At 43.4% G+C, this 13,677-nt stretch overlaps 1 protein-coding gene across 4 annotated transcripts in view; it reads left to right on the top strand.

Moving 5' to 3' along the window:
- Positions 1-13,677, top strand: part of FARP1 (FERM, ARH/RhoGEF and pleckstrin domain protein 1) — a 242,542-nt gene that overhangs the window by 171,355 nt on the left and 57,510 nt on the right. For 3 of the 4 annotated variants that reach the window (XM_084844710.1, XM_084844707.1, XM_084844708.1), the window contains exons 11-13: positions 8,075-8,143; positions 9,223-9,298; positions 10,986-11,226. In XM_084844710.1, the coding sequence (XP_084700836.1) occupies positions 8,075-8,143; positions 9,223-9,298; positions 10,986-11,226 (386 nt within the window). The remainder of the gene's footprint in view (positions 1-8,074; positions 8,144-9,222; positions 9,299-10,985; positions 11,227-13,677) is intronic. The other variant, XM_084844711.1, reaches the window with a different exon arrangement.

Raw genomic sequence — 13,677 nt, 5'->3', positions numbered from 1 at the left:
GGTAAGTAGGTGACCAGCAAATTGACAATTGAATAGTCATTTGATCATAATCTCAAATGCACTTTCTTTATACAACAAAGAGTTTTGGCACCTTAAAGATTCTTTAAGATAAAGCATCTTTAAAGATGCTTTAAGATAAAGCATCTCACAAGATACTGAGATATAGTAAAGTACCTACTAATAGCTGCCAGGTTTGTAATTGGCCAGCTTTGGGGTGGGGGAAAGAAACTGCTGTGGCATTAGTATGGGAAATAAATTGTTGGTCATTGATAAATCAGTCATTTTGATTTGAATTTGAGATGGTGGAATAAAATATGTTAAAAATGTGAGATCAATCTCAGAATTGATATTTAGATTTCATTAGACACATTATCAAAGGTTGAAACTATAAGATTTCATCCATCTTTGTTAATGTGCATAATTAGCCTGTGCCCTAGATAAAAGGCATAATAAAAATTCAAATTAAAAATAAAATTGACACTTGTGTCTGTTTGGCTCTCTCAGCTCTGTGGGTCATCACATATATATTGCTTTCCTCTCTCTTGCTATATCTGCAGCTTGACTTGTATGTGATGTTTCCTCTGCGTACTGAGCTTTTCACGCTTATTTTCGGGATAGCTGAGAATGCAATTTCCCAGCCATGTAATTTGTGCTAGCCATTTATGCTGATCTCCACACTTCTCAGTGAATATCCTAGAAATTATTCAGTCTCCTAATAAAGGTCTGCCTGAAGCATCTTTATTAAGTAGGGACTGTTTCATTGCCTGCTAGATAATTTTACGTCTCAGAGAAGTATTCTGAAACTCAAAGTTCTGTGTTGCTTTGATAGGCTATGGGAGAGGGGGTTTAGCAGTATACTTTGCAAGCAGAAGGTTCCAGGTACAACTTTGTCATCCCCAGTTAAAGGGGATTTTGCAAGGCTGCCAAAGATCTCTCCTGAGACCTTAGAGACCATTGCCAGTTCAAGAGTGGCTTAGGGATGAGCCCACTACTCAGGCTAGATGGACCAATGGTATGACTCCCAAGACAGTATCATGGGTTCATATCGGGTCATATCTTTGCCTTAAGCTTTGTCTACTGAAATTATTTTAGTCTGTGTATTTGCATTGTCTTTAAGATGATTAATTAAAACAGTACTGTGTAATTTCAAGTATTCTGAAGAGGTTAGTAAGAGACTGACATTAGTAATGCTCCAGATGCCTTTTAAAAAATAATACCGATAGAAAATTGAAAACTTTCTATCCTGCTAATACAATGGCCCAGTTTGCACATCATGACAACTCAGGGTTTTTTTTAAAAAAAAAATCCTGGACCACGATCAAGCCAATGTGCTAATTCACATGGCTCAATTGTTCAGGTTGGCTCCTCCTGCCCACGGGAGCACCTAAGCAACCCAGGTACCCAGCATTTCTGGGTTGTTTATTGTGATGTCTGAACCTGGAACTCAGGCTTGTCTGTCCCTAAACAAGCCAGAACTGGACCCACAGTTTTATTCTCAGGTTCCAACTCTGACGTGTTGGGGAGAGACAAGCCAAAGTTTGGACATCACATTAAATAACCCAGGGATGGAACATCCCTAGATTGTTTCGCTGCTCCTGCTGGCAGGAGGAGCCAAGTGCGAGAAATTGAATTGTGGGAACTAGCATGCTGGATTATTCACTATAACCCAAGGTTGTTGTTGTTTTTTTTAAAAAAAAAAATCTGGTTGCCATGTAAACTGGGCCAGTCCTAGAAATAGGCACCTGTGCACTCATCTTTCATGATGATGAGCAGTGCAGAGTAATACCATTTCTTGCATGGAACTTGCATCCTTATAGGAAATTGGTCATGCCTGAAGTGGCCCATGTATGAAGCAATCCCCAGTGGAGATATTAATATAGACTTCTTAGGTCCATCCCAATACTTTGTGGCCACAGACTATTGTGTGTATGATTCTAGCTAGCGTTATACTTCACTTTAAGTACACTTCCAACCTAACAGGGGTGTTGATTAGCAAGAGGCGAGACTACTTCTTCTGTGACTCACATATATAGGTTATGTGCTTGTGCAAGAACAGTCATTTGGAACATTCAAGGGCTGAGTAGAGCTTTAGGCCAGAGCTCTGCCCACCCCTCTGCCCATGCTCCAGGGCGTGGCTTCTGCCTCCCACTCAGTTCCTTTTTGTCCGCTGCAGCAACTAGTAGCGTTTGGAACATTCTCTGTTTCTCACTTTTTTCTGCTGAAATAGCTACAGTTGTCCCCTCCTGGGACTGCTGGGCAGATTTTCTTATTTTATTTTTTCCTTCTAATTTTTCCTCAGAGTTTTCTACTATTTGTCCTCGTCTTCTCCCCTTGGGAGTGCATGGCCTCCAAGGCTTTTTTTCTCCAAAAAGGACCTGCTGTGGGAGGAAAATACCACTAACAGACAGCCATCCTCCATGTCTCTTGTGTCTGGGAGAGGTGCATGGGGTCCTGCACACACTGCCAGGCCTTCACCAAGCAGGCCTGAAGAAACAGGACAGTTCATCTCCACACCCTATTGTGGGAGCAAGCCCTAAGGACCGCAGACCTGGCCTCTTCACACTGCCTGTCCTCTGTTTGCACCAAGTCAGTTCTCACTACCTTATTCCCGCTCACCACAGCTCCCCTGTCAATAGAAGGGCCTGCAGAGCAGTCATCCCTGACAACAGATGCTCCACCTCTCAGTATGGTATTGGTATCAGCCCTGCCAACAGTCATGGCAGCTCAGCCCAGCCTGGAAACTTCTGTACCAATGGCCAGGACCAAGAAATTCAAGCCAGCCAAATCCCCAAATAAACACTCCACAAATTCCCAGTCTCCAGGACCAAAGAACAAAAAAAACCCCCACCCATACGATCAAGTCCGATGATGAACCAACGGTGTTGCCCTTGCTGACACCGTCAGTCCTGGTACCGACAGTCTCACAACCCCGTCATCTGAGGTCACCTACTCCTATTCTGGAGGAATTACAGCCCCCTCCCTTCCTGGATCATCATTCCTCTGATGATATCCAGTGCATGTGATGGGTACTGTAGGACAAATCCAAGGGAGGATCCCCATCAAGGTCCCGTAGGCCCATCTCCCAGGACCATCCCTAGTCACCGTCTCCTTGGAGACATCACTCTCACTGGCCTTGATCTCCATGATACCAGGAAACTTTGCCAGCATAATCAGATTCCTCTGGGAGTTCTCTCCACCACCGCTACAACCTTCCGTGGGACAATCAATGGCACCCATATGACACTTGGTCTCCACCCTACTATTATGTTGACAGGTCACCATAATGATGGTGCCACCTGTCTTCATTGTGGAACCATGACTATAGGGAGAGAGATGCCCCACAGTACTACTCCCATTATCACCAATCTCATTCTCCTTGCCACAGTGAGTGGTCTGAGTTACTGCCCATCTCCAACTGACACCATGTCAAAACTGCCATAAGTGCAGACAGTACCAGAGCATAAGCAGCTTACCACTGGCTTCACATCTGCCTCTTTTGACCAACTTTTTTCAGGATGTCATCCTCTCAAAGATTCCAGAGGCTGTCATGGAAGCTCCGACACTGATGTCAAAGCTACTGCCAAAGCCTTTCTCAGGAGATCACTCATCGGGACAAGATTATTATTGTTCCGATTCATCCTCCCTCTTGCTTCCACCTCCTCTCCAGATGAAGCCATTGGAGATCAAACCCCCTTCCCCCCTGGACAGTGTAAAGCCATATGCAGAGCAAATACTGCGAATGGCAAAATCTTTGGACCTGGAGATCAAAGCTCCACTGGTACCGGTCATAGACTCGGTGTTCAATAGACTACAACTGGAATTAGCCCCATCAGACACTATACCATGCCATCTACCCTTCTGCACATCATCAAACAATCATGGATAAAACCTCCCACTGTGCCAGCAATGTCCAGGAAGACAGAGAATCTATATAGGGTCCAGGAGGAAGACCATTCCTTCCTCTTTAAGCACCCATTCCAGATTCCATAATCCTGGAAGTATCCTAGTCTAAGAGTTGACAAAAGCCCCATTCCACTCCAGTCATTTTAGAAGGTAGAAAGTCCATGGGATGTAGGATCTACTCCATGACTGCCCTGGTACTCTGGATGGCAAACAACAAGGTCTGCATGGAGGCTGCTATCTCATTATGTTGCCATGCTTGGCTCAGAAAAGCAAGGCTGAACCAAGAAGTCGGGTCAAGAGTGGAAAACCATCCATTCCACATTCCTTCTAAAAATGACTTTTTAGTGCCTCCACAGATGAAACTCCAGATGACATCTGCCCACAAGATGAGGATGAGGTAGCTTCCTCCACCTCTGCAAACCATCCCCATCTGTTCTGGCTGTACCAAAGGGCCATGAAATGCCAGTCAGAATCTACTTTAAGTATGATGTTTGGAGGACCACTCCAAACATCATCTTTGACTCTCACAAAAGGGTCTGATCATCAACCCCTGTCTTCTCCAACAGACTTGGGTCCTTCCTACCTATTTGGGCATCCATCACAATGGAGATGTGGGTACTCTCAATCTTCAGAGATGGATACATTATTGAATTCAAGAACAAAAAAACCCAGAACCTACCCTGCCCCCCAGAACCTAGCACTCAGGGAAGAAATAGCTACACTTTTGGACAAGGGTACAATAGAAAGGATTGCCTTTTGTCACAAGCTTACCAGGTTCTTTTCCTGATACTTCACTATTCCCAAAAAGGATGGAGGCCTCTGATCCATCCTCGATGAACGAAGCATCAGTCACTATATCAGACCCAGGAAATTTCAGATGATTACCCTCTCCTCCATACTTCCCTTACTTCGCCACAGAGACTGGTTCACCTCTGTGACACTGATTTTCACATCACTGTTCATCCAACCTCTCGCCATTTCCTCCTCTTTGCCCTGGGCAACAGTTATTTTTAATTCAAGATTCTCCTGTTAGGCCAGGCCACTGCGCCAAGAGTCTTCACAAATTGCATGGCTGTAGTGGCAACATACATGAGGCTTTAGGGGATAGTCATTCTTCCATACATAGATGACTGGGTTCTTCATCCTCATCCCACCATCTCCAGGCAGGCATCAACATCACCTTGAACTTCTCAGATCCTAGGCCTCCAGGTCAACACGGAAAAATCCTGTTCCATACCATCAATACTCATTGATGGTATGGAACATGGAACATCAACAGTTCAGAGAAGCCCTTCTGGATTCTGCTTGGACACACACCAGTCTGCCCGCAGACAGGGTGGCTACACTAAGATGCTCAGCACACACTGTGGAGTGTTCCCCTTGATTCCAGCACCTCCTCAGCCTAATGACCACAACCATGGCCCTAAGTCCTCTTGCTTGCTTCTGCGTGTGACCACTGGTTCCTGGTTCTTCCAGGCCTTCAACCTAGAAAGAGACCCTCTTGCACATTTGCTGAACCTTCCTGCATTGGATTCGACAGTCCTTGGACTGATGGACCATCCCATCGAATCTGTCAGTGGGACTCAGTTTCCAAACTAATCAGACACTCAGTCCAAATCACTACAGACAACACTACCATTTTTTATGACAACAAGCAAGGAGAAACAAAGTCCCTCTGTCTTCTACTCCGCACCCTGAACTTCTGGGACTGCTGCATAGCTTGTCATTGATTCCATCTTGTCGAATCCATCAACATCCATCTTGTCAGTACCATGAACATGATCATGACCTCACTCAATTGATCCTGGACCAGCCTCCACAGACAGGAACTATCCCTGCTCATTACATCAGACCTATTCAAAATGTGAGGCACTCCCGCAGTGAACCATTTCATTACCAGAGTGAACTCCAAGTGCTGGGGGTTCTGCAGCAGGGCAGACTTCAGGCCAGACTTTGGGGTGATGCCTTCCTTCTCAACTGGGGGGACACCGGAATTATGCCGTTCCTCACTTTCCACTCATTACACAGGTAGTGAACAAAATAGAGGAAGACAATGCCCCCTGCATCCTGATAACCTGTTGGTGGCCGTGCCACCTTCCTCCACCTCCCACAAACACTAGACTTCTGACCAGGGACTGTGAAAAATAAGACACCCTGATGTCAAAACCCTTTGCCTCGTGACATGGCAGGTACACAGCAGTGCCAGTTCTCCATGATGGCTTCCCTCAAGCCCTCCACTCACACCTCGTACAACAGCAAATTGAAAACATTTTTGACTTTCATCACCCCTACTGGGCAGAGACCAAAGTCCTATAGCCTTGCACTTTTCCTTGAGTTCCTCCCCTCCCTCAAAAATAAGGGGTTGGCATTGTCAACACTCCACATGTACTTGGCATCAGTCTCAACTAATCATACCAATATTGAACATTTCTCCATCTACTTGCACCCAGACATCAAAAGTTTCCTCAAGGGGCTTGCCAATATCCACCTGTCAGCCACTGCCCTTGATCCAGCTTGCAGTCTCTTGGTAATTCTGATGCAATTAACAGCTAAACCCTTTGAGCCCATGATTACAGCTAGCCTTCATCTCCTCACTATGAAAGTGGCCTTCCTCACTGCCATCAACTTGAGCTGCAGAGCAAGTGAGCTTTGTGCTCTCCGTCATGACCAACCTTAAATGACTTTTCACAGAAATAAAGTTGTTTTGCAACAGGATTTTCCCTTTCTTCCAAAGATAGTGGCACAGTTTCATTTGTGTCAAGACATTGTGTTGCCAACATTCCTTCCTCACCCTACCTCCCCTTTGGAGGTTAAGTTTCACTCACTAGACATTTGGAGAGCTCTCTCATTTTATCTATAATGCACGGCCTCATTCCAAATCCCTTTTCGTTTGTTTGTCTGACATTCTGGCCCCGAAAGGAAACTCAATATCTTTACAGCATTTAGCTAAGTGGATTGTGTCTACTAGACTCCTTGCCTACCAACTCACACACATCCTGACACCCCACCACGTCCACAACCATTTGACCAGGGCCATGGTGCCATCTACTGCCTTTGTCTGGGGCATTCTGCTTCCCCAGTTGTGCAGTGCTGCAGCCTGGGTGCAGCCTTCAACTTTCTTTAAGCACTGCTGCTTGATTGTCAAGCCAGTGTGGATGCAGCCTTCAGCCGGGTGGTTCTCTGTACCGTTTTGGTGTGGCATCTCCCTCCTCTAGTAAGTTTCTTTTGTTATCAACAAAAGAAGCAGGTTCTTTTGTTCTTTGGCCATCTGTGAACTCACACAACCCACTCTGCTCCCCACTTCGATGTCTTGCTCTTAATTTGTTTGTCTGCTGCAGCGGACTGGGAACTGAGTGGGAGGCAGGAGCCACACCCTGAAACATGTGCAAGGTGGGATGGCGGAGCTCCCGCCTAAAGTTCTGCTCAGCTCTAGAATGATCTGAGTGACTGTTCTGTGCAGGCGCATAACCCAGATGTGTGAGTTCACAGATCACCACTCAAAGATCTACACATACAGGTAAGCAGCCTATCCCTTTTCTGCAGTTTGATTTAAGTCTTTTAGGTTTTAGGAGTGGCTGGGCAGTGCTCCAAGTTTCGCTCTCACTGTTTCAGAGATGGCAGATTATATCTCTGTAAAAGTCTGGACTGTGTTAAATGTACCCTGCCTTAGTTTCTGGTAACAGACCATTTGATCTTCCAAATTAACTTACCGAGCAACAAATGCAGTAAAAGATATATATGCTGTGCAATACTAATGCATGCTATTGGAAAAAAAACCTAGAGTGTATAGTGTGCTATGCTGAATGCTACTCTCACAATCCATGTATTTTGATGGCCATCTTGTTTTTTCCTTCTCAGGCAGATTTTTTTTTTTTTTTGCCTTCTCAGGCAGAAAAAGAGTTTTATTGAGCCCCCACCCCCCATGGGTCACCAAACATGTCCAAGGGCTGCATACAGTTTGATGGGTCTGCCTATTATAATGTAATTAAATTCTGATCTCATTGTGGGTGGTTCTTACACCAGGCATAAAGGTGCAAATTCAGTTTTGCCCTGTGCAAGAAGTGATGGTATAAGATAAGAAATAACCTGGGTGCAAGAGGAATGCACTTTTATTAACCCTCTGTTTGGGCCATTTTAATTCTGTTATGTTTTTGTTTGTTCTCCTTCCCAGCGGCCGAACTCAGAAGCAGGTTCTAGACTATGTTAAAGAAGGAGGACACAAAAAAGTACAGTTTGAAAGGTTAGAGAGACTTTGCTGTAATAATAATAATAATAATAATTTGTTCTTTTAAGGATTTTCCTGGGTCTCATTCTGAAGTATCCTCATTCAGCTTTGTTAGCAAAATGACAGCTGCAGGAAATTGGGCATGAACTTGGCCTGTGCAATGTATGCCTGGAAAACCAGTGTGCTTTGTATTCTTCCCCACCCACCCATCAGTCTACTTCCCGCTCTTCCAGTTATATGCTGGGGGGGGGGGGATTGAGTCTAGGAAAACACATTATGTTTACCTACTGATGAATTATATTTCCCCTTCCCCTCCCCCCCCGTTTGGGTTCTGTCCGTAGCTCACTGTCAGCAAAATAACTCGTACTCACTAGCTTCCTGTTGGATTCTAGTTAAAGCACCTTAAAACTAGCTGTGATATATACCCGAGCCTGCTCTAGCTTTGTCAAAGTTCCAAGAAACCTGTTCAAATTGCTGCTCTTATGATCGTGAAAATACAGCAGATGTGGTGGCGGTATTTTTTAAAATAGCACTTCCCAATGAGCAGCTGTCTTCCCCTACACACACAGACCCCTCTTAATTTTCAAATCCTACATGGAGGGAGATGATAATTATGCTTAGTTAATTATATATACTTGTTTCTCTTACTTAGAAAAAAGCAAGGAAGAACAAATTTATAACAGTAGTCGGCACAACTGATTAGTGATAGTGAAATGTTAGACAATGTAAGGGTGGGTTCTTGCATGCTGTTGCCAGATCTGTTTCTAAACCCATCTCTGTGACATGGTGAGTTCAGTGTTTTTGCAAAACTGTGTAATGATCCTAGCAACAGCTTTGTGCTCTGAGTCATCTTTTGGAGGACTTCTTTAGTGCTCTGTCCTTTCCTTTTATGAAGTTTATATAACACATACATTTACTGAAATATCACACATAGATGCAGTGAAAGAGAAAATCTGTTTCTGAGCAAGAAGTCTGTTTGAAGCTGGAGCTTTTGGTTAGATACACAATTGCCTGCCATTGGTTTATTGATGAGGCTGGGAAATACTACATGCATTTTTTACTTTTTTACAAAATGTGTTTTTCCCCCTCCCCAGGAAACACAGCAAGATCCACTCTGTTAGGAGCCTGACTGCAAAGCCTTCAGAAGAGCATTCAGAGGTGCCAAAACAAGTCAGTTATATTTCATGCTTTTGCAAGCAAAAGGTCCGATAGCTCTTTTTGTCTTTGCCAGGCCTTGTTCAATATTATGTGCCGTAACTCACAGTCAGGAGAGGCCAAATGAATAGCAATGCTGTGGCATTAAGCAACTTTATCCTTTCCTCTGGTTTGGAATGCTCCCAAACAAATAGAAAGTGCAAGGACTGGAGAAAGATGTAACTTAGGCAATGAAGCAGTGTGCCCAGCCTTAACTGAAGAATTAAGGCTGAAATCCTATGCGCAGTTACCTGGGAGTAAGTCCCCTTGAACTCAATGGGACTTATTTTGGAGTAGATATGCACAGGATTTCACAGTAAATAAATTATACAGATATATAAATGCACTGGTGCAAGTAATCTGCATACTTTGAGCAAATTTGATCAGAATTTGATTTCTTCTCTCCAGGGTTTTGGGGGAAAGTCTGTTGTTTACACATAGGGAACCACATATATGTAGAAGCAGGGGCAGTGAATGCAGAGGAGTGGGAGGCAACAAGCTTCCCTGGACTGAATGTGGCATTTATGATGCATGTGAGCAGTTCCATTTTATTTTCTGAGAATATTGAAGTACTTGATCTTAAATTTGTTCAGTTTTTTCAACCAACTGCAATGGATAGAATTTTTTTTCTCACAAATTGTATGCTGATTATCATAACCCTTGAGGGAAAAAATGAAACTACGAGGGCCAACCTGTTAGCAATTTGTAGTCAAGACCTCCTTCTGGGGCCAGTTAGATCTGTTGCCTAGAAGCTCCTCGAAGAAAGAGAGTGAGTTGCTGGTGAAATTCCACTTACATATAGATGAGAAATAGAACATCTTGCTGAGACAAGGAACAGTAATGACCTTTGTAAGTATTTTGGCTAAAAAATCTCAATTCAGAACAAAAAAAATCTTAAATTGAGCTGGCTGATACAGTGCTTCAGCACTTCCAGTGCAGTGTAATTAATTTTTGTAATATTTGTTTGAATCCTTCACCTGCATCTCACATAAGTTATTGCATTGTCATTGCAGGGGCCAGTAGCTATGGCACACATTTATCCTTCATGTGCTCCATTTGTTGCACATCATAGTCTTCTAACCATCGCATTAGATTTAGTTCTACTAAATGAGTTGGAGTTTCATATTAGAACAACAGGATCAAATGTTGCAACCTCTTACATACGGACAAATTACTGTGACAAGTTCTTTTGATTATGGACCACAACCTGAGTGTGTTTTCTTATAGGAACATAGGAAGCTGCCTTATACCAGGTCAGACTATTTGTCTGTCTAGCTCAGTATTGTTTATGCTGTATAGCACTCTGTGGTCTCTGTCAGAGTTAATCCACGTCATGTGCTACCTGATCTCCCAAATGGAGATGCCAGGGACTGAACCTGGCACTGTCTGCATGCAACTGCAAAGCGTGTTCTGTACCAATGGTCCCTCTCTAATTTTCTCTGTCAGAAACCCAACATGTTGTATAGGAAGTTGGTTCTGAAGGTCAGAGGGAAGTGAGTAAGCCTCTTTTCTCTAGGCTTAAATGCTTTAATTTATAGTGCTATCAAGGCTGATAGCATCCTGATGATACATTTGTAAAGCACTTGATGATTGGTGCTGATTTGTCTCCATCCTTCCAATTTTACATCTCATCTCTTTCCTTTGTCTTTCTTTCTCTTTCCAGAGCTGTAGTTTTACATATGGAGATGGTGCTGATTCCCCGGTAGTGCAAAGCTGCCGACAGGGAAAGGAACTGAAACTTTCAGTGGAAGATGGTGGACAGCACACAACCCCTTCCCTGAAAAAGAGCCCCAAGGAAGGCAGGAGGCTGGATGGTGCCATGATGGCAGCAATGGAGGAAGAAGAGGAGGTCGTAAAGGACAGAACACAACACAGTAGATCTCAGACGCAGCAACCAAGCACAGGTCCTGCATCCCGAGCTGCTCGTGGCAGTAGCACATCAATTCCTTTCATTGACTGCAGTGATGTAGATAGCGAGTACGACCTCCTCAGGGGGCAAATAACCCAGTCCCAGTCCCAAACAAATGACAATTATGAGGGTGATTTGACCAGTGGTGCCTATATTGATTATAGAGGTGGGAATCATAATAGAAATAGATATAAGGATTCGTCCATCTCCTCTATAAAGGCATCCTACCATATCACTGAAGACTATAATGATGGCAGCCCTACCAGTATGACCTTCTATGTGGGTGGGAGTCCCAGAACCCCACGGCACAGCACTCTGGTTGATGAAATGTTTAGGGGTCCAGATACCCGCAGTCCATTGGCCTCTCCCCTGCCTTCCAGTAGCAAAGCATCAAGTCCTCACATGTGTTTTGGTAGAGCAGGTTCTCAGAGATATATCTCTGAAAATGGGCATGATTGCAGGAATAGGAGTGAAGATGATGATACTCATTCATTCAGCTGCCATAGTTATAGTAAGTGTTCCCCAGTATTGCAAAGGCCACGATTGCAAAAGATTCAGAATGCATGTAACAGATCTGAAACAGATCCATTTATCTTGAGCCAGGTGTCTTCAACTCCAAATCAAGAACATATATCAGAGAAGTATCATAAAGGAGAAATGATTGAAATGATCCCTTTGGAGGGCAAAAGTATATCAAATGGTGTGCCAGCTACTGGTCAGTCAAAGCAAAGTCCAGTTATCCAGTCCTTGTATGCTAGGGGCATGATGGACCACATGTCTACAATCCAAATGATGGAAGGATCTACAAGTAGCGGGACAGAGTCTAGTGATTCAGATTCAGAAATGGTTAATCCTTTCACCCACCCTCTTGTGTTTGGGAATCCCATAGTGGTGAATTCATCTCCTATGTCTAGGAACAAGTATTCCTTTGGCAGCCTCCAGCTAGAAGAGGAGGTGGAGGATGTGCCTTTGGGCCTCAGTGACGAAGATGGTGTTCATGTCTTCAGTTGCTGAGAAACATGAGCAGCATTTCCAAAAATAGACTTAAGGAGTCTTCCAGTCAAGTCATCTGTTAGAGGATTGTTCGCTGAGTATAAACAAAAGAAACCTAATCAAAATTGCCCAGTGAAAAAGATAGAAGGAGCTATTTTTAGAGGTAGTGGTGGTGCTAATCGTAGTTTGCAGTGAAATCTAATGGCGGCATGTGGTTTTTCAAAGACAGGAAATTGGATTCCTGACCTGATAACTTTGATAGTAGATTTTTCATTAAGAAAAAAAAAATCCTCTGGTTGTATGTTATGTATTAAATCGAGAGTAGTCAGTATAGATACAGAGAGAGATGACTTGCAGTGTAATCCTTTCAATTTTTACTTAGAAGTAAATGCCACTGTTTTCAGTTGGACTTACTCCAAAGTAGGTGTGCTTAGGATTGCAGCCTTCATTTGCAAAGCAACCTGATTTGAAATTGTGGTATAAATATGTGCTTTTCTCTCCTTCCAAGGGAGAGCTTTCTATTCAGTGCCTCCGTTTAGAGTTAAAGTTTTACACTGCAATCAAAATGCAAGAAATTTGATATTCAATATCAAATCTAAGCAAATCCTTTTTTTAAAAAAAAAGAAAGAAGCTTAGCAACACCTTTTTGCAAATACTATTTCTATATTTTGCTGATCAACACCACAAATTATTAATGTGTTGGAATTATTTTAAAAGATGCATTTTTATTCTGTGGGCTGACAGGTTTTTTTTCTATTTGGGCATGTGGAAAAGCTAAAGAAGATGGAAAATATGAACTTAAGGGGCGCGGGGATGATGGAACCAATCCTTTGAAAGGAGCTCAGTGTGATATTCCTGCAAGAATTAATGGCCTCAGTAACCATAATTTCTAGAACTTTGTTTACAAGATTACTTTCAGCTTAGTTGATCCTCCTTGCCAGTTTTCTTTTCAGCATTAATAATGGAGCCAGTTTCAAATAGGTACCCCAATCCAGCTATGGTAGATGCTTGTGTGGAAGCAGGCTTTGTGCATACCTCTCTTGCTGGACCACACGTATATATCAGTTCTGCACACATGGCTAGTATTCTGACCCATCCTTTTCAGGAAAAAGGCAAGAGAACCCATCAGCTGGTTGGAAGGACAGCAGCATGTTGGGTTTAGCACTTCAGTGTTACTGCTGATATTATTAAAGGGCTCTGCAAATGCAGCCCCAGCCAGCTGTTCCATGCTTGCACAGATGAGTCAGGTAGTCTCTGAATGTTGCATATCTACTAAGATGTGGAATATTCTAATCAGAATTCTTATGAACAGTGTAATAGATGCAGAATATTGGTCTCTCCACAACAAAAAATACAGAAGGAACTGGCAAAAAGGCAGCATTTTAAAGTGAAAGGCTGTGTTTGTCAGGGAGCTTTCTTGAAGCAAAGACTTATACCCAAGCAGCAAGATAGA

Source organism: Heloderma suspectum, chromosome 3, assembly GCF_057233095.1.
Source record: "Heloderma suspectum isolate Gila_16-S chromosome 3, 16-S_ref, whole genome shotgun sequence".
Classification (NCBI taxonomy): domain Eukaryota; kingdom Metazoa; phylum Chordata; class Lepidosauria; order Squamata; family Helodermatidae; genus Heloderma; species Heloderma suspectum.
The sequence above is the reverse complement of the archived record's forward strand: the minus strand, read 5'-3'. Positions and strand labels throughout refer to the sequence as shown.